Source organism: Aspergillus lentulus (genome assembly GCF_001445615.1).
Source record: "Aspergillus lentulus DNA, contig: Alt16, strain: IFM 54703, whole genome shotgun sequence".
Taxonomy (NCBI): Eukaryota; Fungi; Ascomycota; class Eurotiomycetes; order Eurotiales; family Aspergillaceae; genus Aspergillus; species Aspergillus lentulus.
Window position 1 is genome coordinate 4,733,678 of NW_028322113.1, and position 26,093 is coordinate 4,759,770.

The 26,093-nt window shown below is 48.8% G+C and overlaps 7 protein-coding genes across 7 annotated transcripts; 4 read left to right on the forward strand and 3 right to left on the reverse strand.

Annotated features, from left to right (window-relative positions):
- Positions 1–1,058: 1,058 nt before the first annotated feature.
- ALT_9013 (uncharacterized protein) lies at positions 1,059–2,915 on the forward strand (the record flags this gene model as incomplete). Its single annotated transcript, XM_033563839.2, has 4 exons — positions 1,059–1,106; positions 1,162–1,484; positions 1,535–2,405; positions 2,475–2,915. 4 exons carry the CDS (start codon positions 1,059–1,061, stop codon positions 2,913–2,915), a joined length of 1,683 nt encoding a protein of 560 aa, XP_033419730.1.
- A 3,275-nt stretch (positions 2,916–6,190) lies between these two features.
- On the forward strand, positions 6,191–7,201 carry ALT_9014 (alpha/beta hydrolase; the record flags this gene model as incomplete). The annotated part of the gene is made up of 1 exon (XM_033563840.1): positions 6,191–7,201. The coding sequence occupies one exon, from the start codon at positions 6,191–6,193 to the stop codon at positions 7,199–7,201; it is 1,011 nt and encodes a 336-aa protein (XP_033419731.1).
- Positions 7,202–11,094: 3,893 nt separating this feature from the next.
- On the forward strand, positions 11,095–11,712 carry ALT_9015 (uncharacterized protein; the record flags this gene model as incomplete). Its single annotated transcript, XM_033563842.2, has 3 exons — positions 11,095–11,169; positions 11,242–11,491; positions 11,549–11,712. The coding sequence occupies 3 exons, from the start codon at positions 11,095–11,097 to the stop codon at positions 11,710–11,712; spliced, it is 489 nt and encodes a 162-aa protein (XP_033419733.1).
- A 2,309-nt stretch (positions 11,713–14,021) lies between these two features.
- ALT_9016 (uncharacterized protein) lies at positions 14,022–16,748 on the reverse strand (the record flags this gene model as incomplete). The annotated part of the gene is made up of 1 exon (XM_033563843.2): positions 14,022–16,748. The coding sequence occupies one exon, from the start codon at positions 16,746–16,748 to the stop codon at positions 14,022–14,024; it is 2,727 nt and encodes a 908-aa protein (XP_033419734.2).
- A 1,867-nt stretch (positions 16,749–18,615) lies between these two features.
- On the reverse strand, positions 18,616–19,602 carry ALT_9017 (uncharacterized protein; the record flags this gene model as incomplete). The annotated part of the gene is made up of 1 exon (XM_033563844.2): positions 18,616–19,602. The coding sequence occupies one exon, from the start codon at positions 19,600–19,602 to the stop codon at positions 18,616–18,618; it is 987 nt and encodes a 328-aa protein (XP_033419735.2).
- Positions 19,603–19,766: 164 nt separating this feature from the next.
- Positions 19,767–20,090, forward strand: ALT_9018 (uncharacterized protein; the record flags this gene model as incomplete). The annotated part of the gene is made up of 1 exon (XM_033563845.1): positions 19,767–20,090. One exon carries the CDS (start codon positions 19,767–19,769, stop codon positions 20,088–20,090), a length of 324 nt encoding a protein of 107 aa, XP_033419736.1.
- Positions 20,091–20,293: 203 nt separating this feature from the next.
- Positions 20,294–23,054, reverse strand: ALT_9019 (putative HC-toxin efflux carrier TOXA; the record flags this gene model as incomplete). Its single annotated transcript, XM_089600513.1, has 4 exons — positions 20,294–21,306; positions 21,368–21,407; positions 21,477–22,275; positions 22,456–23,054. 4 exons carry the CDS (start codon positions 23,052–23,054, stop codon positions 20,294–20,296), a joined length of 2,451 nt encoding a protein of 816 aa, XP_089455406.1.
- Between the last annotated feature and the right edge of the window lie 3,039 nt (positions 23,055–26,093).

Genomic DNA, 26,093 nt, shown 5'->3' on the forward strand with positions numbered 1-26,093 from the left:
TGCAGGGTGGTCACCAGCCCCTCTGGTTCATTAGGCTTTCTTAGCGATCCTACGGTCGTCATCTGTGTGCTGCGTTGGATCTCGTCGACGAGAGTGGAACCCTACTAAGTTATCAAGAGAGTCCATGGAGCCACGTAGGTTCAGAGCTGAGGCCTGAATGCGGGCTTCTACCAAGATACTATTTGCTTCCTCTTGCTGAGACACGACGATCAGTGGAGAGATGGGCCATAGCTCAGCCCGCCACTTACGCGCAGCAGCCGATGATCATACAAAGATCAAAATGGTAATAGCCAATCATACTGCCTTACAGAACATTATCCCACACTAGGAGCTGTCCTGAATTAGAGAGGCTATTTCGTCATCTATCAGGTAGGTGACCTGGTGGCTAGATTTATTCCTTAGTGTTTTGAAAATTACATCGGTCATAGAAGTTTTCCTTTTCAGATACAGAAAGAACCTTGTGATAGATCGGATACTAGATCCCTGTACGGAGCAGCTAGGGCACTGAACCAATGGGGCCATGCCGATCAGAAAGAGGGTCAAAATGAGTCCACAGCTTTCATGGAGTATTTCCAGAAGAAATCCGCGTGGTGAACCGCCGGCCACCCCTCATCGCCAAGCCCGTCCCTCGCTTGGAGCATAGTATCTCCGGATTCTGAAGACGCTCCGTAGAAATAGGAGAACTGTCAACTGAGGCAGCTTGGCGAAGGCAAAGTGGTTCATTCTGTCATCACATACATATGTTTTGCTTAGCAGACCTGTACCGTCTTCAAACTTTCTACAGGGTAGTCACACTAGTATCTCGCAGTCTAGACCACGATCTCTCACTTCCTAGGAACCCCTAAGCAGATCACCTCCGGACTGTATACTACAGGGGTTCCCATTTTTCCCTTTCCCCTGGTTAAAATAAAGCGCACGGGCCAAGGGGATAGAGACTAGTCATAGACAGACTTATATTAAGCCGCAAGCGGCTCTTGCGGCATTTCACAAATCTCCTAAACTCTCACTCGCGTGCCACCTGTCATTCTTGGGTCGCGTCGAGGCAAAGGATAGTGATGATGCTGGCCCAGCTCCCCGTCGAGATCCTGCTACAAATCACAGCATACGTAGGCTAGACGATTCTGCCACATTACTGGCACTAGGCTAACTTCGTACTCACAGCTTGACAACGAAACCTTAACCAATCTCTATGAACTCTCTCGCCGGCTGTACTGCGTTATAGCTCCCCAACTGCGTGAAATTTACAGAGTAAAGACAGTTGATCTGGGCTCTGTAAAGAATGTCCAAGAGATCAATATCCGGCCTCACCTAACCGGCCGACGAATGCTGAAGTTTGTCGAGGAGTTGATCTTTGTTGGTCATTGTGGTGATCATCGCGAATGGAATCATTGCTTCCTGCATGCAGGGAAGTGTGCAGATGATCTCGGACGTGCATTGATGCCGTTGTTTCGGGGATTGAAGAGGCATAGCCTTATGACCTTTAGGTATGCCCTACGCAGGATTATAATGATATTGCAGTTATTGATATGTTCAGATGGTATATTGAGGCGTGCGTCCCTCATCAAATTCTTGGTTCTAAGGGGTACCTACGCAGGCATCAGAGAAACATCAAGCATTTAATGCTTAAAACTGGATGGTGCATTGAGGACACCGACCTGAGTCGCAAACTATCGATTTCACGATTCCATAATGTTCGAAACTTGTGTTGGACAGGGATCAGTACAATTAATCATCATATTGCTCTGACACACTTCTTTGCTGCCAATGCATGTCGCCTAGAAGAACTCACACTTGATGTCTACTCCCATCCCCGGTTTACTGCTAAATGGAGAGACCTCCACAATGACTGGATGAAGGCTAGGAATATCTTTGCGTTCAAGGTCCTTCAGTTGCAGAAGAACAACACACAAAGCCTCTTCCCACGACTTCGCAAATTATCTCTCTGCGGCGTCGGTTTTCAATATGCTCATACCGAGATGGCGTATGCCTTCCAACTCCACAAACTCCACACATTGAAACTGAATAGCTCCCACATTCTAGAGACAGTTGCAGAGATTGCCGACAACCAAACCATTCCTCTCACTGCCCTTATTATCAGAGTAGACGAGCAGTGGAGCCGACTCCAGCAACGGTTCTTCGCCCTGTCCATGCCAAATCTGAAAGATGTATTCCTGCGCATAAACGCCCCCGATCAAACCTCGCTCACGCCACATCTAAGATCGATCTTCACTCCGGGGAGGGAAATCAGACGGTTCGTCTACCATCGTCACCTCTATGTTGCTAGCGACACTGCTTCTGTGTGGGACCCAACCGTGGGCCCCATGGTCTGGGATACTGGAGTCGTTACCCTGCTCAGCAAAGCGAATCTCCAATGCGTCGGGCTCTGTGATCATTTGCCCTCCCTGGTACATCACAACAAGAGCCTCACTGGAGCTGCCTCCTACAAAGTATCATCTCCACTAACAAGCTAATAGAGATTCCACCTAGCCCAAAACCCCCCCATGACATGGGAAATCCTCCACATCCGCTGCTTACCAACCATACACGAAGAGTACCACCCGCACAATCCCACATTCGACCTCACCTACGACTTCGATGGCCCCTTTAACAAGCCACCAACCTCCGTAGTCGACCTTACCTCGTACAGATCAGAATTCACAACTGGCAAGATTACCGAGTTCTTAGCCTTTGCCAATTGGGCATTTGGTCCGCACGGCTTACCGAAATTAGAGCTCTTGGTGTTTGGGCAAGTTAACACAACGCATTGGGTTCAGGCCCTTGAACGGTATATCTTCTTAACGAGGAACACTGACGTCGCAACGCGCATGAAGTATCCGTATCGACAGGTTGAGGTTGGCGACGAGGGAATTCAGACGAAGTTTGAGGACAATCTGGATTTTCTGATGACCAGATAGGCGCTTGCTCTAGGTATGCGGCTTAGAGATTTGATATGGAGGTGGTTGATGGTTTCGATGGAGGTCTCTCTATCGTGCTATAGCAGGTTGCATTATATCGTATCATATCTAGCATTCTCACTAGCCACCTAAGAGGCGTGCCCCTATTTCGTAATCCGTGGTCCAGCAGGAGTCTACTGGATTTGCCCTGCCTCCTGATTAGCTAGACTGATTCATAGGTGTGTGCTCCTTCTCTAAATTGTCTGATACTGGCTCCAGTCTGCCTGCTGTTCACACTCTGGGTCCTACCTGAGATGGATCAGAATGATTACTTCTTTCACTCTATTTATACTTATATCAGGCGCGTTCATCATACTATAGGTAGGAGGAAGTAGGGTTGCATTCAGCCTTGGTTCAGGTACAGCCTACCATAACTAGCACTAAATCTTAGTAATTTTAAAGAATTAGAACTTAGAACCTACCATAACCTAGTATAATTTAATGCGAATTTTACTATAAAAATTTAAACCTTAGTATAGCTAAACTACTAATAAGCTCCTGGTACGCACGTTTAGTGCACTCGGCTTGGATGATTTTCGGGAATGATCTATTCTGTTTTCCTGCCCAAGAAAATGTCCTCCAAGTCATCAAACGAATCTGTAGCATCCCACAGAGAAGCCAGATATCTATTGAGTTTCCCGAGATGATTATGTCGATCTGGACCGTCCTTTGGTACCTTCTCCGACATCGTTCGTATCAAATGAGTCGCTTCCTTAGAGCCGCGATAACGGGTAGCAGCAGAATCGCCGTTTTGAAGAATGAAACTCATAATCGTCCAAGGATTATATTGTAGTTGGTTATTGGTACCGCTCGAGTGTCCAGCCATTGGATGAACAGGTCCCCAAATTTGTCCCGGACGTTGGGGTCCGATGAAGGACAGTGGAAGAAAAGGGCGCCTTCGCTCTGGGTAATCGAGGTGAGACTAGTATCTGGATGGACTTTTTGAAGACGCTCCGTGATGTCAGATACGACCGAGTCTACGATAGGGGTGGGCACAGCAAGCTTGATATGAATCTCGTCTTTGTTTTCTGAATCCATGCTTTGGCGTTAACGGAGCGCGAATGGTTGGTATTATATTGTGGTGTCCGCTTGATCTCTGATTTTCAGATAAGCCCAGATATCCTTACTTATGGGCTGCGTGACAAGAGGCTTAGGTAAATCGGACGTCAATGGCGTCATCCTTCTTTCTTGGAAGATGTTAGTGCTTATGGTGCCTAGCGAGGAGATCACATTTGCCCATCAGGAAAAGTACTATTGCATGATGAAAGATGTACGGGCTATTTCACTGAGCAAACTTTACGCTGCTAGAAGCTGAGACTGTGTACTAAGTATCAAGATAGCACAGGTGCAGGCAACAGTGTACTTTTTTCGGCCAGACATTTCGAGGTGGGCCAGGATATCAACACGTTTGTGCCAACCAAGGCAAAATTACAAGATTGCTTCCGCTTGGAGGCAGGCGTGCAGGTTTGACATTGTTTCACCTCAGTTAGCCTGGTCAAATAACGTTGCTTTTGAGAAACAAACAGGTACGCATCCTAGTCAGAAAGATTGGCCCCTCAAATGCAGCCAAGATGAATAATTGGTGGGTCTTCCAACCCACTCACGATGCCTTTTGGCTGATTGGTTATCCTCATTTATTTAAGGCAGAAGTTCATGTATTTTATTTTCTGTATTCTTCTGTATTGATGCTCCATCTAATCAGATTAGGGCATGATCATGAGGCGCAGGAGACCCACAAATTATTCACCTTTGGCAGCATCTGGCAGGTAAGATAGCCGGTGGATGTTGCCCGTCTTGGCTATCGTGGCTTGAGAGCCTCGACACCGCAATGACCTACTCATGTCAAGCGCATTGTGTGTGACTAGCAGCGCCCCTTTGCTATGCACAGGCGTCAGCGCTTACGACCCTGGGAAAGCGACGTCATCGTTTATCACCGTCTGATCGAGCTTCTGTACACAGTCAGTTACCTCGGCATGGCTATCATCTTATAACAAGATGGGCTGTCGAATGATTAGATAAATGCTATGAAATTAACCTCTGCGGTCCCGGTGGAGACTGACATCGCATGGGGGCCTGCACTTGGTAGGAGTGCCCACGGTTCAAATCCTGCGAACCACCGGCCCAGGTATTGTATCCAATGCCCACGTCTACTTTACCGCATACGCTTTTCATTAGTTTAAAGTAGTTGCGGGGCTTTCCGATCGAGGATTGTCTCCATATACCATGGCCCCGAAACCCATCTCGGGGATCAGCCTGTGGTGTTGAGCCGATGGCGGTTTCAGGCTTGTGGCTAAACAGCATGAACAGCTAACAATGTACCAGGGAAGTACCAATAAGAATGTTTGGTGTGGTATAGTACGGTATGCGGTAGACGCCATCATGAGACCTCATCTATTACTCTACCACTTATAGCCATGCCAATCTACAATGAACTTCAAAAGCACGCCTCTTCTTGGAGTAGAGCGTTGTCAATCCACCCATCTCATTAACGAATCGCCGGCGGCGACTATAGCCTGGACATGCCCATCCAGCTTTCACACAGCTACATACTGGGGCTATTCCTTCCCGCACTATAACGCCGTTTGACTCGAGGTTAGAAAACGAGACTCTGCAAAATGGTCCTCGGAGATTCATGCTACCTTCCCTGGTTTGACAATTCGCACACCGCTTGCTCCGAGGCGTTGAGACAATACTCTTGACTCAAACGTTAATCTTCTTTTTGTAGTGATACCCCCGTTTGCTTTCTCCTTCAAACGCGCCTCCACGGCGGTGGGGAGAAAACACTCGTCATTGGTTCTTCAGGCTTCAACTTGGGTTTCAAGATTTGCAGAATCTAGTCATCATGTTGATGACCAGAGCAGACATAGCATGCCGTAAGGCATAGCTAAGTAATTTGCCTTGGGAACAAAGCTGAAGGTAGATAAAATAGATGACTACATAAGGTGTCTTGGACAGACCTGCCCGTGTCAGGGCTATTGCAAAGAGTAGAAATAGATCTACATAACTTATACTACTTCGCGTTGGCTATATGCTGCACCTGAATATACAGTCAAACAATGATACGTGTATCATTGAGCATTGCTGATGTGTCATATTAACCGGCCGGCAAAATTGGCTGCGCCTCTTCACCCTATAAGGCATCAAAGTGGGCGTACTTCCAACCCAAAGAAGATTAACGGGATACAATATCAGGCCATATCATATTTGAAAGGAGGACAGCTTTCAAAGTTACGGCAATGAGTGACGATCAAGCAAAACTCGACGCCCCGGAATATGGGCCTCGCAACTGCCCCCCAGGCTTCTCCGATCACTCGTTCAAGACTGACAGCGGCGTAGAGCTTGCTGTACGAATTTGGCCCGCTGATCCTCCCGTTGATAAGCCAGCTCCAGTTGTGTTTTACACCCACGGCGGCGGCTTGTTTGCAGGAAACCATTTCGTGCCGCTCCCATGGATGCAGCCTGGCTTTCGCCAGCGAGGCTACCATATGGTATCACACAACTTCCGGCTTGGTCCGCAGGCAAGCTATGAAATGCAGTTGCAGGATTCCATGGATGCTGTGAGTTGGTGCCGGGCCAATCTCCCGTCCATACTCGGCACAGACAGGGTAGACGTGAGCCAGCTGATCCTCTGCGGTGAGTCAGGCGGCGCACTTCTCACTGGCCTCATGGGACATTATCTATCACCACCGCCAAAGGCTGTCATTCTCGTTTATGGAATAGTTGATCCAGCAGCGGCGTGGCCCATCCTGGCACCGGTTCCCGAGAACTCTGGAGAGGCGCCGCCATGGGTTGGCGAGTTCTCTGATGCTCAGCTAGAGGAATTTCTAAAGGATCGAAATGAATCCAACATGTTGATGGATGCGCTATGGGCCGATGAGAATAAGACTGCGTCCGAGCAGGTGCTGAGTAGACGCTGGGGGACCGATGTCCGCTTCACCCGTCGGATACGACTTCAGGCAGAGCTTCACCAGTGGCGATCTGACATAGCTGCGCGTATCGGTTCTACTGTCAGGTCAGTACGTCTAGGCTCGCTCCATGCTGAGCGCTTTGCGGATGAAGCGGCCCTGACTGCGTTTCTGCTATCTATGTCACCATCTCCGCTTCTCGAGACGAAGACATGGTATCCGCCCATGGCTTTCCTGCATGGCATGGGTGATAGGGCTTCTCCGGTCGCACAAAGCCAGGCAATGGCTAAGCAAGCGCCTGAAGGCGATGAATGTACCGGTCGTCGAAAGCTACGAGCCTAATGAAGATCATGTCTTCGATCACAAGTATACTGTGAGTAACCCCTGGAGCAGGTATCATGCTAATGCATTCGCTAATTAGTCATATAGAGCTCTGATGTGCCGGGATGGGACATATATATTCAGCCCATTCTGGATTTTTGCAACCAACATATCTGGTAACTGTGGATAAAATGGTCTTAATATGGATGGACGGTGTGGGCACACGCGAAGACTAGCACACATTCCCAGGAGACTGTGACGTGAAGCAACAAGAAGCAGCTCATCTATGGTTTCGCTGTGGGCTCATTGTAGGTGAGATTTATGCAAATATGAAACTTACCTTTTCTGCCTTGGCTGGTTCTTTAGTATCATGTATATCAAGCTATAGGAAAGGAAAGGGAAACTACACAAGATTCTTGGAGACTGGAAGAATTTATAAATTTGAGCTCATCCATTCAGAAAACCTTTCTTTCGGCAGAGAGCATCCTTTTGGTAGCCTTCGAATATAATTGACTTTTTCTTCATCATGTCTTTGGAAAGCAAAGCTCGAGTTCTTCCACAGCAGGCATAGACTGCCTTCTAATCCTCAAGAGCATATAATAGGAAACAAATAAAGGTGTTTCATCGCTATCAGACAACTACCTTATACACTCCAGATTATCCTAAATTTTCACTCTTGCAATTAGTAACAGTAAACTACATAGGGTCTTCTCATCTATCTAGAGGAATAAAGTGGTAAAGATATCCATCTATTAGAGGAAACACCCTCTTAGTATATTATTTGTTTTAATTATACCTTATTCCTTCTCCTAAAATAGATATAGCCCTTTAGTAGAACTATGAAATAAGCTCTAGAACATCCATCCACATCTTTTAGGACGAGAGGTACAAAGATATATCTCCTCTAGCTCTACACCACCCTTCCTAGTTATATAGATTTATTTCTAGAAGCATAATATGACTTATATCTTATTAGACTAAAGGATTTAAATCTATTACTCTATTATTTAGCTTATATACCATAATACCTAGGTAAGACGTACATACTTATTCTGGTGACCTAGTTAGATAAAGAAGGTTTCTAAAGGGCAATATAGTTAATAGTAAGTATAACCTTATTTTTAAATGCATGAGTAAGGTCAGTTAGCCTAATAGATAGATTAAGTTCTTAATAGAGTTTATCACTTTATAGAAAGGTAAGCAAGTGATTTTACTTCGAGGAAGAGATAAATACTATAATATTATTACTTCCTTGGAGAGCTTTCGCTACTGCCTAAGGGCCTTCCTAGATATTATTACTAATTTTAACAGGTATACTAAACCTAGTGAAGTAGCGATATATAATGTAAAGCTAATCTACAATCTTAGTAGGTGAAGCCAGCATCTCAGAGGGTAAGGACACAGGTTTAATCATCACAGCTAAGGTGACTCCTCTGCTCAGCTGCCTGCTAAGGCGGGGTGCTAGGTTCAGGGGTAGGCATGGTGTTGATTACTCACTAGGATCACTAAGATAAGAGGTCTTATTAGCTTCATATAATACTAATTAGGAAGGTGGCAATAGATACTAGAAGGATTCAAATCCCTGCAAGGCCCACTATACTAAGTTACTAACAAAGCCACCGGAGTCAACAGTAGACTACTACGTAGTGCCCTGACGCTGAGTAGCATGTCGCGCGTCGCGTGTCTGACTGGGTCGAAAAGATGGGAGCTGACTCGGAAATTCGTTTGAGATTCATTAAGAATTCCGCGTTATGATCTCACAACCTGCCAGAACTTTCTCTTCGCTTGTCACCCAGTGGAACCTTCAAGAACTCTTCCAGACAACTAAAATAGATGGGGCCAAACTGACCGCCTTGGGGGTCTGGCTATTCCCACCTCAGACGATGGCGGGCCGCTGAACTCGCTTTCGTTCCCTTCCCCTCCCTACCACCATCACCATAGGAAGCTAATATGGACCGCGCCAGTCAAGTCCTTTCCGATTGTCTCCCCGGATCTCGGCCTTGCACCTACCGTGGTCTAGCAACACAAGGCGCTGTCGCTTACGCTACCATGTGGCATCGAGCCCACGGACGGCGCTCCATACAAGACAAGGCGAAAAGCCAACAGTGTCTAACGCCGGCGGAAGAAAAGGCTCTCGCCCAGTATTTGAATTTGAAACGATCAGCCAATCCGGGATATCCTGTTCTCTTGAAATATCTCCGATCCATGGCGTTCAGTATCCGACGTCGACGCTCACCAGCGGATTCAGTCGATGCAGATCTTAAGCTCCCGGACAAGAATTGTCCAAAGGCCTTCGAGAAAAAACATCAGTGCTCAAGCCAAGAAAGGTCAAAGCGGTAGACCGGAGTCGACATGACAATGACATACATGGTAAGATCATACGCTGGCTTGAGGTGATCAGAAAGGTGTTAGAGCATCCCGATGTTGTCCGCAAGAATGTCTACAACATGGATGAGACTGGCGTCATGCTTTGCATGCGGGGTTCCGCCAAGGTCTTGCTAGGTCAGGACGACTTGCGAAATTATAGGGGCGCCGGGGTCATGTGCACCATGATTACTGCTGTAGAATGTATTTCGTGCCACGGTCTGTATCTCTCCCCTCTCATCATTTCGCCAGCGAACAACCATCGCAGCAACTGGACAACTTACCTGACTCCTGGGCGATATTATGCATGCTCCAAATTGGGGTATCTAGACTCTAAGATCAGCTCTGACTTTGAGCTAAATGTATGATTCGTGTCATGTCGACCAATGGGTTAAAGTGTCTCCCAGAATAATTGGGACGCCTTGGGACGCCTTGGTTGTGTCCGAGACCGACAGTAAGACCCCCTCTCTCCAATGGAAGGTTGGAAGAATCCTTGCAAACCACAACGACCACTTAAGCATCCGGTCTTGGCCTACGTAGTTGCCCCAAAACCGTGAGAAACATTGAGAACCTGCCTGAGCTATTTCGGTAAGAAGAGTCGCAGCATGCGCGGCGAACCCTGGCCACTGGTTTTGTTCTACTATACCACTACAGGGCGGGATCAACATCAGAGACACAAGCAACGTGTATGCTGGACTTTACAGTGTCAAGTGCTGAACAGTCATCCCACAATAATACCAGGTCTAAATCTCATCCGTAGCTACTGACATGATGTTTGACATGCAGAGCTATTTCGGGTTGTTTCAAGGCTGATCATTCAAGCTAGAGAAAAGCAATAAAATTGCAACTGCGCTGCATGCATGCTTATTTCAATGAGCTACACAGCATAACAGGTAGTATTGCATTTCCCCAGACACACACTTGCGACAGGACACTTGTCTCATTCTCTACAGCTTCTAGCAGATTGAAGACTCACTTCTTTTACTATGAATTTGAACTGAATCATTCTATTAGAAGGTTGCTAGAGAGTGCCAAGAGCTCTAAGAAGCCGCCCCCCTTTCCTCTTATGGGAAGGTAGTATTTGACACTCACTTCTTTTACTATGATTTAGTCTGAGTGATGTCATTAGGAGGTTGCTAGAGACTGCCAAGGGACTCTAAAAGACTGACTGCCCTGTTTCCTCTCACAGGAGGCGGCACTGAGTCAGGCACCCGCATACGTGCCTTCTATATTGAGCAATGATCGAACACAGGAACAACCCTATGCGTTTTGTTGGATTGAGGCGACGGCGAAGGTCTCGATCACAAGGCTGTATGAGGCCCAGGGATGATGTTTGTGCGCTAAGTTCACCCGTGGGCCATTGCTCAACCATTATTTGCATCAAACCTATGATTGGTTGCTCTTAATAACTCTTGACATTAAGACAGAAAAGAAGGTATATAAAGGCTGCTCAGTGCCGGTTTCTATACTCTGCTATTCCATCAGCTCAGCTTATCAGTGAACAATACCCGTCAAAGCGACATCCATCAGCACCTTGAACAACCATCAACATGAAGCTATGCAGTGTTCTTTCCTCCGTCACGGCGTGCTTGATCGCTGGCGTGGCTGCCGACTTCCAAATCTACGTATGTGGAATGCTTGGATTGGTGATCTCGTGGCGCGGTTGATAACTGACATGTGTGCTTCACGCTTTGCAGTATGAACAACAGCTTATTGTGAGCCCAACTGGAGATGAGAACACCATCTCGAACATCCGCGTCTTCGATGGACCGCCTTCTTGCGATGATGTGAACCTCAACTATGCTTCACTTTCCATTGTAGGGGACGCGTCGAGCGCAGGATATGCGCGTTGCGACGGCTGTGGTGACTACGCCGACGTCGCTACTTGGGACATTTCCGAATTGGAGATGAATGCTGCCAATGACTGGGGGCATTATACTATCTATGGTATCGAGCCAAAGTGCGCAAGATTCTATGTGACATCTTAACTAACAACTTGATCAGAAAACGCGGGCTACCAACTGACGCCCGCGGACGGAGGGCCGCTTCAAGGCTCCTGCACTCGCGACAACGGAAATACCTATGATTGCACCACCGGATTGGACAACACCCATGGCACGAGACTCTTCGTATGCTCGTCTCCCAAGGGCGGCATTCATGCTAAATAAATCGGGCAATTTGCCCCCAAGTCTCGTAGCTTTTCAACTTCAAACAGCGCTCGAAGCTTCGTGGATCATTGAGGTGGGCGGTGACAAGAGACCACGCTCCTTACTAGTTAGCCAATAAAATATATGATTGTCAGTGACCAGCATGGGCTTCTTTGGACCATCATTTACGAGTTTGTAGAGGCATGTGGAGCTCGCCCATGTTTTCCTATCGATCGCTACCAGGGTGACAAATGCCCATTAGCACCATTATATCCTGGTGGAATAGTCGTGAGCCGGTTCTTTTTCTGAGACCATCCATGTGGCCGTGATAGACTTTGATACACAGTGGACAACGCTGGTCTCGCCGAGGCAGCTCTATATATTTCGTGGCCGGGGTGAGGTGACAAGGTGGATGGCATGCTCGAGTTCATTGTCCCGTCTGCTACAGTTGACTTCTTCGTTCATCTTTATCCAATGAAGCAATTTGGCAAGTAGAGCAGCGAGGACAACATAGCATTATGTTTTCTCCTGTTGTATTCCCTAGTTGTGACCCAGTCTATTTTGCGCCATGATTATGCACAGTTGTAGCCATTCATTCACAATTTCGGCTCTCACTTTTATTGCCCTCGGCACGACTCGTCACAGCAGATATTCCTGTTGACTTAATAATGATATTGTTGCTAGCTCCATGTCAGCTGCTCATCCTTTAATCCGCTCCACTTCAATGCTTCTTTTCATCGCTTACTTGTGGTGTCTTCTTTCTGAGACATCTTGAGCAAGTCGAGCTAGGCTTCACACCCAAATCACATGTCGTTAGATGAGAACGGGGATGCGGCCTTGGGTGACTCACCTACAAGCAAGCTCCGGACAACCCTGTTAGCCAGTATTCCATCCATACTGCAATTCCCCCCCCTTCTGGCCACTACATCACTCTAGGACTGTGTCCCCCACCATCTACGAGGGATAAACTGGGTATTATATACGATAAGGCTTGTCTCTTGTCCTTCCTTACCAGCACAGTTACCAGATCTTTGTTCTGATGCCATACAGATCTTGTGTGCCCTTCACCCAGCATGCAAGCCCAATGGGCATCGTGAATGGGTGAGCTTCTCGCTCCAACAGGCATGTTGGTGTGTTGAATTCCCCATATATAAGGAGCCAAAGCTTCCCGGTTCACCATGGGGCTTGTAGGGAGTGCATTGGGATCTGCTCGTCGAGGGTCGGCGTGGTATTGTGTTGAATGAAGGGGAGGACGGGTGGAGAGGACAAGGCAGAGGCCAATTCAGGCGAATGCTGTATGAAGCCTGCATGGTCGTATGAGAATGGAAGGGGAATGGATATGTTGGGTGTATATACCGAATGGTCTTGGTAAGTTCACATTGTGTATTGACTCTTACTAAATATAGTTTGTATTGAAGTATGCTGTACTTCTCAAACCCTTCTATATAGGGAGAGTTGCATAACCAATCCGCTAAAATCGAATCCGACCCTGAGTGATTTGGTGCGAGTTTAACTGCAAAAACCGCCACTAGCCCTAGATAGGCAGTTAGGCCTAGTTATAACCAAGATTCCAATGGTTTTTGGATTTCAGTTTCTCCTACCTTAGCCCTATGCCTAGGGCCCAGCAAACATGCTTATAGAGTATTATAATTTTGATATGAAATATATAGTAATTATAGCCATCTTGATTTATATTTAAAATATCAATTCAATATCTATAGGGTTGAATGGGTGGTGGTTAAAGATCTTTCTCGAAGTATGATACCTGTCGTAAAGCCGATGCGCATCTATATAATCAACCACGACTTCCATACCCAGCCCTCACAGAGAAGATAACCCCGTTATATCTCAACAACCACTAGATGTTTCGAATCAGAATTTCATTCTTAGATAGACTAGAAACTAGGCTATCGAGTGACATCAAAATTTCTCGAGGGATCCTTAAAATTAGTGATTACCAAACAAAAGAGTGCCAAGATAGCCGATCGGTTCGGTTCCAAGTCCCAACAGAGGTTGAGCTCGCCCGAACTCGGACCGAAAGCAACTCTATTTAAAAGTAGTCAGGCTCCTAAAGCATGCTAGCATACCCACTTTTAGATTTCTATTATATTACGACTTAAGTGTTATAGAATAAAGATACTATTGGAAAGGTTTGTATATGCACCCCACTGTAGTCACATGTAATCAACATAGACGCAAATGTACATGTTACGCCTTCTCCGTCTGTTTGTGTTTAAACTCAGCGACGCAGGGGCTATATAGCCATAGAGGCCTTATGATATTATAAATGGGCAGGTAGGAAGATACGACATTAGCGACTATCCTGACGCCTAAACAGCAATCTGAGGAGAGGGTTCAGGCTTTTGATGCTTCTCGCGGCTTCGGTGATTCACTCGTGTGCGAGCCACATCACCCTGGCAAGCCAAGCTAACCTTCAGCCAGTCATTCGGCGTGGCCAGGTGCTCCAGCGAGCTCCGCATGCGCACCACACACTCGCGGTACAGACAGTTGTTCTCGAAGCGCCAGCTACACAGGAGGGCCCGGAGCATACCGCCCTCGCGGCCACAGATCAAGGCCACCACGGGTGGTCGTTCGGCAGCAATCACCGACACGGTCCAGTTCCCTGTATCCACGATTGTGAACAGGCGGTGGCCCGGAGGCACTCCGAGGCGCTCGGCTTCTGCCGCCCAACCTCCCTCGCCCGGGACTCTGCCGGCTCGTACCTTGGCATGGCGTAGGTTTTTGGAGAAGATGGTCGACGAGGCAGCATAGGAGAAACGGTTATTATCGAAGCCACAGATGGCCTGCTCGATCTCTCCAAGTGGCATAGTTCCTTCAAACCCGACCAAATGGCATGAGACCCCAGTGTATCCGCCGTTGCAGAGCTGTCGCACCGCCCACGGACTAAACCACGAGATAACCCATCCACAGCCCATGAACAAAGCCACGCCCAGGAGGTACATGGCCGGCTCGACTTCGTTCTGCCGCCGCGGTGCGGGATTGTCACTGTTATTGTAGCTGTTGTAGTAGGGCATGACCGAGAAGAGGAGCGCAATTGCGGACGCAAAGAGGCCGAATCCGGTTGCTATGAACCAAGCGCCGCAGTACACGATCTTCTGCGATACGGTGGCACGGAAACCATTGAGGTCCTTGACATATTTGATTTTTGGGAAATCCTTCCACCGGATGGGGATCGCTCGACAGCGGTCCAGGATAACGGTGGGCGCAAAAGGGTCATCACCAATACCCACCACATCGCACATAGGTTGGATGTCCCAGAGATGGACGGAGTATTGATCGCGATCCGCGATATTGCGCAGAAGCTCCTCGCTGCCGGCCACAATGAGGTCCTGTTCCTGATCGTTCTTCATTGCTGGATGCGGCCACAGGCAGGCAAGGCGCTCTAGCAATTGGTTGCTATCGTTAACCAGCGAGAGCCGAGCAATGGCTTGAAAGGCGTTGTCCGAGGCATTGGGGATGATTCGATAGGCCAACAGTCCCATGGCGGCGTAGGCCAGGTCGGTTGTCGTGTAGCCCTCGGTCGACTTCCCTTCGGCTCGTTCCGCCAGGGCCTGGACTGCACAGGTAAACAGCTGCAACTCGCTCAGTTTGGTGGAGTTGCTGTAATGGTTGATGAGGTGGTTGATCGCCTCTTCATGTTTCTGCTCCAGCCTGCGGTCCTTCTCGGCATCGTCGTCTTCATTCCACGACTCGGGGCTGGACCCGGGCCAGAAGCTCTCGAGCATATCGGTTAATGTGAGCTCGTGTGGTCTCGATGTAACCTGGCCATCGTATCCTTCGCCCGCTGCTGGTGGGGACGAGAAACAATATCGAATTTTGTCCGCCGCGAGTAAAACCTCCGGCAACGTCCAAATGCGCGCACCCCACATTTTCTTTTGCTCCGGATCGTCATTGGGCAGGACCACATACACGCGCTTTGCACAGCGAACTGCATCACAGATTGTGTGGACATCTCTGGTCCTATCCTCGTCGCTTGCATGCGAGACACAATACACGTCCACCCAGAACGCCTGCACCGGCGTTTCATCCTGTCTGTGCTCATTCTCATGAGCTAGCAGGCTCTCGGCGACCCGGTCGAAAAAAGGCCGCAAGACCTCGTCTGATTTGCCGAGGAAATTCGCCCGCGAGAAACTGAGGAAGATGTACGGGGGGAGCAGGCCGGTCTTCGGATCACGGAGGCCGTTGGTCTTCTTGGCCACCCACTGGCCTGTGGCCGCGTCTTTGACCACCAGCCGGCGAGGGATCGCCAGTCGGGCGACCTGCGACTGCGGCTTGTCGTTGTTCGGCGCCTGATCAAGCGGGTTGACTGCATGTTTAGGCCAGTACCACTGCACGTTCTCGTATTCCGCGTATGGCTCGGTCGACCCGTCATCCGTCCATGGCGCAGTGACAATCTGGATAGAGAGCATCAACTGGATGATCCACGCCAGGAGAATCGTGCAGACCGTCGACGCCAGGGCATGCAGTGTCCGTCGACAGAGGTCTTTCATGACCAGGCCGAAACCCTTCTTCTCCTTCTTCTTCTCATGGGGAATCGTATCGTCTTCGTCATCGTCATAATCTTCCCCTTCGTCGTCATACTCATACCCCAGCGGATTCAAGCAAAAGTCCGCCAACCGAATAATCAGCGGCGAGTGACCCTTGATCTTACGCAGACCCCAATGCCGAGGCCGAGTATCATTATGCGCTTCCGCGGTCGCCTGCACAGCGAGCCGGCGAGGGATTTCCTTATTGGTGCTGTAGTACGTGTCCAGGTCGGGATACTTCTCGTGCGAGTTATCGCCATCAGGATTCCGATACCGTCGCTTTCTGTACACGCCGCGGCCATCTTCCAGCTCTCGCATGCGATTATCAAGCTGGTCTGCGGTTATGGCCGGTCGCCGGAATCTCTCTCGCATCGACCATTTGCCATTGTACTGTGTGGTGAGATGGTTCTTTGCCCTGTTTGTTCCGACGAAGGGGAGATGGAAATGGCTATCGTCATGGTGGTATTGCTGCTGCCCGTTGGAGATGGGAGACTGCGAAGATGTCGCCATTGTCTTTTCCATGTTTCCGCCTTTTCCACCCCTGTTATGGAGCGTTCTTATCTTCCTCCTGAGTACTTTTTAGCGACGAGCATCCCCGGTTATATAACATTCAGCCTCGCCTGGGGGCTCTCTCAGCCTCGCGCGCAATTTGGGGAAATTAATAATCCGCCTCCTGTTTCAAAGCTAGCTAACGAATGCTTAGTTCGGCGGTCAGTTTCCAACTCGGTAAATGATATTTCAGATTCATTTTAACACCCAATCAGCGCAATACATACTGCGGTCTGACAGGAATCTGGACACCCCTTTCAGAGTTTGCGGCGCCCGACAAAACCGCCTAGTTACTAGTTGCCCGAATTATTCAGCTGATATAATGCATTGTTATGGAGCATGGGTGTAAGACGGGGTCTGTGTGGTCCCGCTAAGCCTCGCCGTCGTATTCAACCTGGAGTCCCTTACCCTCCATAACGATGATCTGTCGCTGCTGGTTGTTCTGTCAACAAGTCTGAGTTTATCTGTCATATATTATTCAGTTAACTAGTTCTCACGTCAGAGTTAAGTACTCGGAGTAGTTATTGGGGCTGGGACGAATTTACTAGTCTCCTATTCCTTGTGATTAGTGATCGTCAAGAATGTCCATGGCGTTGCAATGGAATCAACCTATTCTTCCCTATTTGAGTCACTGGAGAGAGGGCACAATCGTCGTTTGGATTTGTCTGTTGCTTTCACCTACTTTTCCGGTTTTCGTGGGGATCGGCAGTCAGATATCATTAATAGTATTACTACTGACAACTGTTTTTAATTCTACTTGGTATTTTTGGGGCCCGTAGGCTAATACTGCTCGGGACTGGCGGCAAGGCTCGAGCGGCGTCTAATGCAGCTGAGAGCCCAGCTTAAGGAACAGCCATCATCTCCTAAGGTACATAGATAGACACGTGGAATGTCTACCTGCATGATTATGTACCTCTATGTACGGCTGCAAGACACTCAGGAATGTCCCGTTATGCGGCGCAAAACAGTTATTGTTAGATTCCAGCCGAGACAGTTTTCTGGTCTACCCTCCTTACCCCCAAATACAAAAAAAAAGAAAAAGGGGCCAAGGCTGGCAGAGTGTTGCAGACGGCAGAATGACTGATTATTCGTACTAAGATAGTAAGAACATCCTCAGCTTGGTTTCAGAGAGTATACTCCTTATAGCCAGCTGTGGTCTTTCTATGGCTGTTCAAGTTAATCTACAGGAGGTTGATATTAGTTAACTATGGTGCGAGAAGCTGAAAAATTACTTCCCACATGGTTAATGACTCCGAGGAAGCATGTATAAAAAGGATTATGGGATTATCATTTTGCAGGGGTGTCTCTGTCTGCTAATAAAGGCTGTTGCTAGCAAACCCAGAGGGCATGATAATTTTCCAGTTATTTATGTAATGAGATCTATTCCACCATAGATAAAGATTATAGAAATGTCCAATGCACGTATTTAAAGCGTGGACAACTTATTGAATGGTTATCATTATGTTTCCATTTAAGGTTGGTGTATAATATTATGTGGCAATTGTTAACCTTATGGGAGAATCCGGCGAATATGGCCTATCGAAAAAAGTCATGCTGCCATCTGAGGTACTCTCATATTCGCAAGAAGGCCGTTTGTTTCAATAAGACGGTCTCTTAGCGAGTACCACTGGTAGTCTAATATAAAAATGCTATAATTCAGCTTTCCTGGCTTGTCCAGTCATGCTTCGAGCGAGTACTAGTGTACTACTTCCCTCCATCGTCGGGCATCCTCATTGACTGTAATCAGGTCTTCGAATGACTCGCGGCAGCTGCTAGTCTGCTGTGCAGCGGTATAATAATTCAGAAAAATTAGCAAAGACCACCGTTGTTAGTCATCAGACTTGACGGTGGCGGCCTTTTTCTCCTTCCATTCCTGCGCGATGGCCTCCCAATCCTTCACTTCACTATCTCGTAACTCGCCCGGGAGGAAGGTCCCTACCATGCTCTTCCCCAACTTCTCATATCTTCTCTCCACTTCCATCAAAGTTTGCATAACTTTGACTTTGCCAACGACACCGATGAACTCTAGCGGAACGCCATAGGCAGCCGGTGCCCGCTTCCAGCCCGCAACGAAGATATTTTGCAGCATTCCTATACCCCCAACCGCAATCAAGTACCAGGAGTCCTTTTGCAGAGCAGATGCCGTAATCAGGAGCGCAACCCACAACAGCCCTAGACTGACAATGGCCAGCTGTGCAAAGAGAGTGATCGGTGGGGAGTTAATTTTCGCAAACCTCGTAGCAAGGTCCTCCAGGTCCAAGCCATGACCGTTACTGGTGATAGCAATTGCATGCTGGGACCCGTTTCCACGCGTCAAAATAAAATTCTTCTTGTCCGGAGTATCCAAGCGGCGACAAGCCCACTTCTCGACCTTCCAATGCGGCAGCGCCCCGGTGCTGTAGCAGAGAATGATGGCTACGGCGGTGACCATCATGACCCCCCAATCTCCGCGAAGGCCCACCGGGATCGCAGCTATTCCCAGTTGGACCACCGTGACAATAACACCCGACCAATGAAGCAGATCGTGGCTGGGCTCCCCATGCGGCTGCCTGGTGCGTGGCTGCCAAAAACTGACAACTAATCCGGCTTGCGTAGGACGAGGCACTCGGCACCCCGATCCGGGGGATGTTCTCTCCTCATGCTGCTGGTCAAACTCCCAGCGAGCCTCGATAAGAGACTCTGTTTGTTCCCGGACCGGCTGCCCCATCCAGTATTCATAATCTCGCATCATCCGTCCGAGAACCCAGGAGTTATTCCCACGGACATAACCGTTCTTGCCATTGATAACAGAGCAGGGAGTGTCCGCATCTGGCATAAGGCTGTATTCACCGAGCGCGGAGTGCAGGCGACAGATACAGAAAATACAGGTACTCTCGTTTCTTGATTTTCCTCTTGCTTTCTTAGAAAAGTCTCTTTCGCGACTGACAAAGGGGTCCCCGGGGTTGTGTGGACTGCTAGACCAGCATCAGCATCTCCATGATGGGCGCCAGCCTTGGTCCAAAAAGTTTTCATCAAGTCCTGGACTTCAGTTCCAAGCACTGGCTCGACGATGCTCCTGCCGAGTTCCAACGCGACAACCAGACCATCTACCAGCCGTGGAGTATGGGGACGCGCAATTGTCTGGGACGCAACCCGGCGCGCGCGGAGATTAGACTAATCATCGCCAACATGCTGCGGCATCTTGATCTAGAATTGGACGGGAGGTGCATGGGAGACGGCAATTGGTTTGATCAGAAGATTTGTGGAATATGGTTCAAGAAGCCTCTGTGGGTGTCGTTGAGTCCGGCTCGAGCAAAGGAGTAATCAATACAGTGAGGGGTGCACTAAGCAGTGATATCAAACCTCAATTAATGGATGGCTTGGGAATGAAGGTATTTACAACTGGACTCTCAAGTCTCATTTCCACATATCCAGCATGTTCAGCCCAGTTTTATTAGGAATACGAAAGACATCATAGAAAGACACTAGAAGAATTGCTAGCCAGATAGACTCCAAAAGCTGGCCAACTAGGCCTCCTCCTCCTCGTCTTCCCCTCCATGCTTTCCCTTGACTGCTTTCCATTCCAGCGCAAACGAGCCAAGTGCTGAGAGCGACGACATGATCGTCCTAACAATGAAAACACACCGCAGCGTATCGTTGTACTGCACCAGCACCTCATGCAGATCCACCGCGGGTACGATATGGCGCAGGTTGGTCGCACCGGTAATGACAATGGTTTGCGGATCCAAGTCATCAACCACACTCGTCAACCCGGCAATCAGCTTCTGGTCAAAGACATTCTGACCGACCGAGACAAAGATGGCCCCGCCGAGCTGCTGGCAGAAAAAGACCAGTGAGACGCCCATGGGAACGTCCCACGGCTGCAGCACCACCTGCACGGCTACCGAGGCGTGCTGCATCCCCAGACAGATTCCGAAGCCGAGGATAATCTGGTAACCGATCCACATTCCGGAGCCGCTGTCGACCTTGAAGGTGGAGACCAGGCCCGCCCCGACGGGCAAGAGGCACGAAGAGGCCATGGTGAATGGGGTGTAGTAGCCCAGGGCGCCCCACCAGCTGGCCGGACCGCCGGCCACTAGGGAAAGGGCTAGCGGAAGGTTGTCGATACTGGACTCTACCGCGCTCTTGTTCTTGATGGCTTGCAGCCAGACGGGGTGGTAGTAGATCAGCATCAGCGTTATGGACAGCAGGCAGAACATAAACCACATCGCGGCCTCGACGCTGCGGTTCTTGATCACTCGGAGCTGAATGTTCGCCGTCTTCGGCGTGAGGGCCTCGGCCACTACCCAGGTGACCAGGCAGATGCCGAACCGAATGAAAAGGAGGATGATCCGCCAGTTACCCCAGCGATAGCTGCTGTTGCCCCACGGCAAGGCGAGGAGTAAGCAGATCAGGGCGGAGAAGAGGAAGAACTCCCCCAGGAGGTCGAGCTTGGCGATCTTCTGGCGGATCGTCAGCCCGGGGAGCAGCGGGGGTGCGGGTTTCAGAGCCAGCGAAATGACGGGCATTGCGTCGCCATCTATTGGCAGACTGATGTAGGAACGCCATCACCTAGCTGACATTGCTTGTGAACGCGCCACCAATCAGGGGTCCCACCACGGAGGAGGTTCCCAAGACGGCCTGAGGTTGTATCCTTATCAGATGTAACACTGACTACTCGACATGGCCACGCCTTAGCAGTGAGTGGACGGCTAGGAGGGCGTAGTCCATGCGTTGACCTCCGCTATAACAGCTTTCAATGACCGGGTCCGGGAAGCGGTCGTACAGTTTGCCAACCCATTCGAGGTAGGCCCGGTTATGCCCGAGCTGTCCATCTGCGGGGCTGAAAGCGTTTACATCTGTGCCCTGGACTACTTCGATGTTGTAATCAAATTTGGAATATCCGACCCCGTATTTAAGGACGAGGTGGTCGATAACTTTCTTCAGGCGATGAATGACCTCAGGGTGTCGATAATCTGGTTGATACCTGCCCTTCTCCACGATGCGTCGGGCCATTCTCTTGGAAGAAAGCGTCCGCCGGCAACATATTCGCGACCACACTGCGAACACCAACCACCTCCGGCTCGATCCACAGTCCGGGCGTGAGCCCTTGCTCCGAATACGATCAAGTAGGGATCTAAGACCCTTCGGAAATCGTTTAGTCGATGGTTCCCAAACGCCAACATCGTCCCACCAGCCGCTGTCGTCCGCATACCAGGCGCAGTCAATGACAAAGAACTGTGCACCCAGCTTCACAGCAGGATCGACGAGGGCTATGACTTTCTCTTCGGTGGGATCACCCATGAGACAGTTCATGTAATCGTTGAAAATTAGGCCGAGCTCTTCGTTGTCCTTGTGAGGCCTCCGGATGCGTCGGTGGTACTCACTCAAGGCGGCGAACGCATTGTCTGGATGGGCCAAATCGTGGCATAGCGCTACCGGTACGCTGGTGAACGACTGCCAGGAGGCAGGCGATGTTTCCAGCCATGATCCTTGTTTGTCGGGCCACCTAATGCCAGATAAATGTTCTCCTGGAAATCCCCTAGCTCCCAGCTCCATGACCCGCTGCTCTCAATGTGCCACAACCCTGCTTGTCTCGCTTGACTCATTCTTCTTCAGCAATCCAACAGGCAGATGGGTTCCTGTTGAGAAGGTTCCACGATTTGAAACGGCGTGGTGTGCCATTGACACATCGTGATGGTCGGGCAGCTTGGAAAGTCCGATATCGTCCAACCCGACACTGGGAAGAGACTCGTCCCGCCACTGCGCTTCTCTGAACCAAGAGTTGGTCAGTGTGGACAAAGTGTAGTCCAGCCAAAAGCTAATCAGCTTTTCACGTAAAGCACCAACAACAAGCGACGACAGTTGATCTACCACAATATCTTCCTGGGACTCGTTGCAAATGGTCGCTGTCGAACGGATCACAGGGATGCCCGGATACACCGACAGGCGAGCGGTAACGGAAATCGGAGATACCTCGTCGTACGCAATGACATCGAGAGTCTTTGACTGGCCGCAGCTGTGCTTGTGGTGGCTTTGGTACTTCAGCCTGCTCGAGACATAACTGCCAATGAGTGTCTTGGACGACTTTTGCGACGGATCCCCCTCGCCATTCAGCCTGATTCGGAACTGAGGAACAGTCCCCTGCTTGGAGGACAAGGGATCTTGCTCCGCTGTCCATGTATGATGAGGCAGAATACTCACAACATGAACAATTTCGTCGCTTCCAACGACTAGCTGGACAGTGATATTGCCAGTCTGCCAGACAGTGCTTTTCGGTTCAGACATTTTCGCGGAAGCACTGGGGAATTGGTGGACCAAATGTACTGCACCTGCTTTGCTATATAGGCCCCTCCAACGATGTAACACCAGGTATCCAGCGGCATTTTCAAGACCCTGAGGTCCTTACAAAAGCAGGTGCGCATTTAAGGAGCTGCTTTGGACTGCTAAATGCAAATCACGGGCGGAGTTGGGCTTCACAGATTGGATTGTAAAATGATGCGCGTGCGGGGTGGTGGGGAATTGGCAGGTTTGGCATTCTCTCATCAGAGCTGGTTGGATATAGAGTCTCACTTCATCTCTGGCTCTACTCATACAGTTGCTCCCTAACACACATAATCCTCCAAGTACCCGCAAGCTAGTTTGGCATTAATTCAAAAGACACAATTTTGAACAGCCTGCTATTTCTAATACAAGAAAACATTTCATTATCAGCAAAACTGCAGCTTATCAAAGACTCTAAACCACAATATTTACCATATCTACTCCCCGCCTCCAGATACACGACAGAAAAAGACTTAAACAAATATTTAGAAGATATATATACTTCTTATGATGTACAGTTCGACACATCTACCAACCTTGTTAAGCATGATGTAGCAGAGCATAATATGTGTATGACTTGTTGGCGATACTTCGATACACCTGAAAATCTGCCCAATGTTTTTTAATATATCTCCTGAGTATGCAGAGCTTCTGATGACCCTCCATCTAGCAGGTAATCACACATGCCTAGAAGAATATTATTCATCTAGGTTACACATGCCAGTTTACCACAAATTCCGCGATGATGTTACATCTAAGACTGGAACATGTGCATCCGGTATTAAGATAAACTAGCTAGCTTTTGAGTGTTATCACGCGCAGAATTATGAGTCTGACAATCTAAACTTCAATTTCGAGTGCCTGACTTAGTAAAGGTCATTCTTATATACGATTGGTCTTCTCCGCCATATAGAAAGCAGTTACTACAGTGGAAATCTAAGTAGGGGAAGTACCCTTAGAATATTCCTTTACTTTATTTAAACTTATATAGTTTAGGAGCTATATTGGTTAAAATTATATTCTATAACTTCTTACTTCTTCTATTTGAGATATTATATCCAGTAGAAATCATAATAAGGAACCTTTTTCCCAAGGAGACTAGTTAAGGTCATTTCCAGTAAGCTGGATGGGTGTCTCATGGAGCCGCCCTTGACGTTGTTTGATGGATTGATACCCCTGAACGTGCTGTTTATCCAGGCGATAGAATTGGTGATATAGGAACACTCTTTACATCTGAGCTCCGTCTGAAATTGAGGGACAGGCAGCGCAGATGAATCAGGTGAAGGGAAAGTCACCATTTCTTGAGATGGTCAACTAAAGACAAGCCCTACTGCAGAGATTTCAGCCCTGTGCTAAACACCATGGAAGTGGTAAGCATGGCGCTTCAAATGGGCACGAAGATGAGATGATGGGATTGCATAAGCACACTGCTCGTAGACGAGGATTCGGTATTCCTAATATACAGAAATTGGTCCTTCTGAAACTGATGCAACGCTACTGTAAATGAATGTGAGACAAGCCCTTGCGGAACTAGGTGATGTAGTATAACGACATGATAGAGTGAAGACATTAGCTAGAGGAGACTATAATGGAATATATAGGACAATATGATACAAACCCCGAGTGCAAGCACAGAGTGAAAGGCAGCACCCAGTACCCTCTGATTACCCTTCCCAGTTTGAAACTGAACTTCCATATGTCTTATGTAGGTTACCGTACATGCAAACTATTCCCGCAAGCCGGGAAGCGTATCCAAAGTGGGCCAGTGAGGTTTTCGGATTCCACTTCTCACCGACGCAAGCATGCTGACACTCTGTTCGAAGGACTCCAATAGCCCATCGTTGGTCTGTGGCGTCCGGTCCTGCAACGACGAATCGGTTAACCCAAACACAAATATGAACTCGCGGTTCAATGGTCCGGCCATTGACTCCCCCACACCGGGCTCTCCAACCCCCCTGGTAGCTTGACGACATTGAACTCAGGCTGGGCGCCTGCATCGCCATAGTGAGGGTGCTGCGGCTTGAGACAGAAAAAAAAATACGCCATCACAAGCAAAGAACGCCGGTCCATCAGGTCAATAAAAATCCAATTTCCGAAGTGTGCCAGTCCCCGGTTGTTCCCCAATATTGTGGGCCGACAGCTGGACTGGCTGCATTGTAGGTGAAACACTCCATACATCGAAAATACGGCGCAAGATCTATGTAGACCCATACAGCGCATCAAGGGACGCTTTCACATTTATTTATCAACCTTCGACTTAGAACAATAGTGGTAGATCATGGCATTTACTGACGTAGAGCCCCCAGTGATCTTGCCGCGGAGGTCAATACAGGCTGCGATAAGCTAGGTTAGGCTGCTCGACGGTGTAATAGTTCCAATCGTGCTTAGTATGGAACAGTTCAGAGCATAGCAACGGCACCTTAGCCTCACTGAGTGCAGTATCGTCTCCACCAGCCTCTAGAAGCAGAACGGAAACATGCGGATCCTCGGAGAGCTTGCTGGCCAGAACGCAACCGCCGCACCTGCGCCCACGATGGCTATCTCTTGTCAGTGGCTTGGCGTAGATGGAACTTGGAGGACGTTTAATGCTCACCATAGTCATACCTCTTAGGCATGCGTTGGGCTGCTGCATATGTTGCGGGCGGCCCAGCCACCAACTGTGGAGTTGCATAATCGTACAGATTGTGCAATGGATTCCGGTGACGCTGAGCCATGACTACAGATGCGATCTAAAAGATCGGGCAGACTTGGTCTGGGTTTCGACGCACTCCGCTGACTATATATGTACAGCCCCGTATCACATTAAGAACCCAGGCATTGAATAGGCTGAATCTACGTAAGTTGGGGTAACGGTGGTCCTGGAGAAACCTTAGTTTACATGTAAACTCTATTACCCTGTATTCTTCCGCACCAGACGGGATCTTATCCAAGTTCACAATTTGTAGAACTACCACTACCAGCAGTGGATATACCAGTGAAGATACTCACAGAGATCCTAGCTTG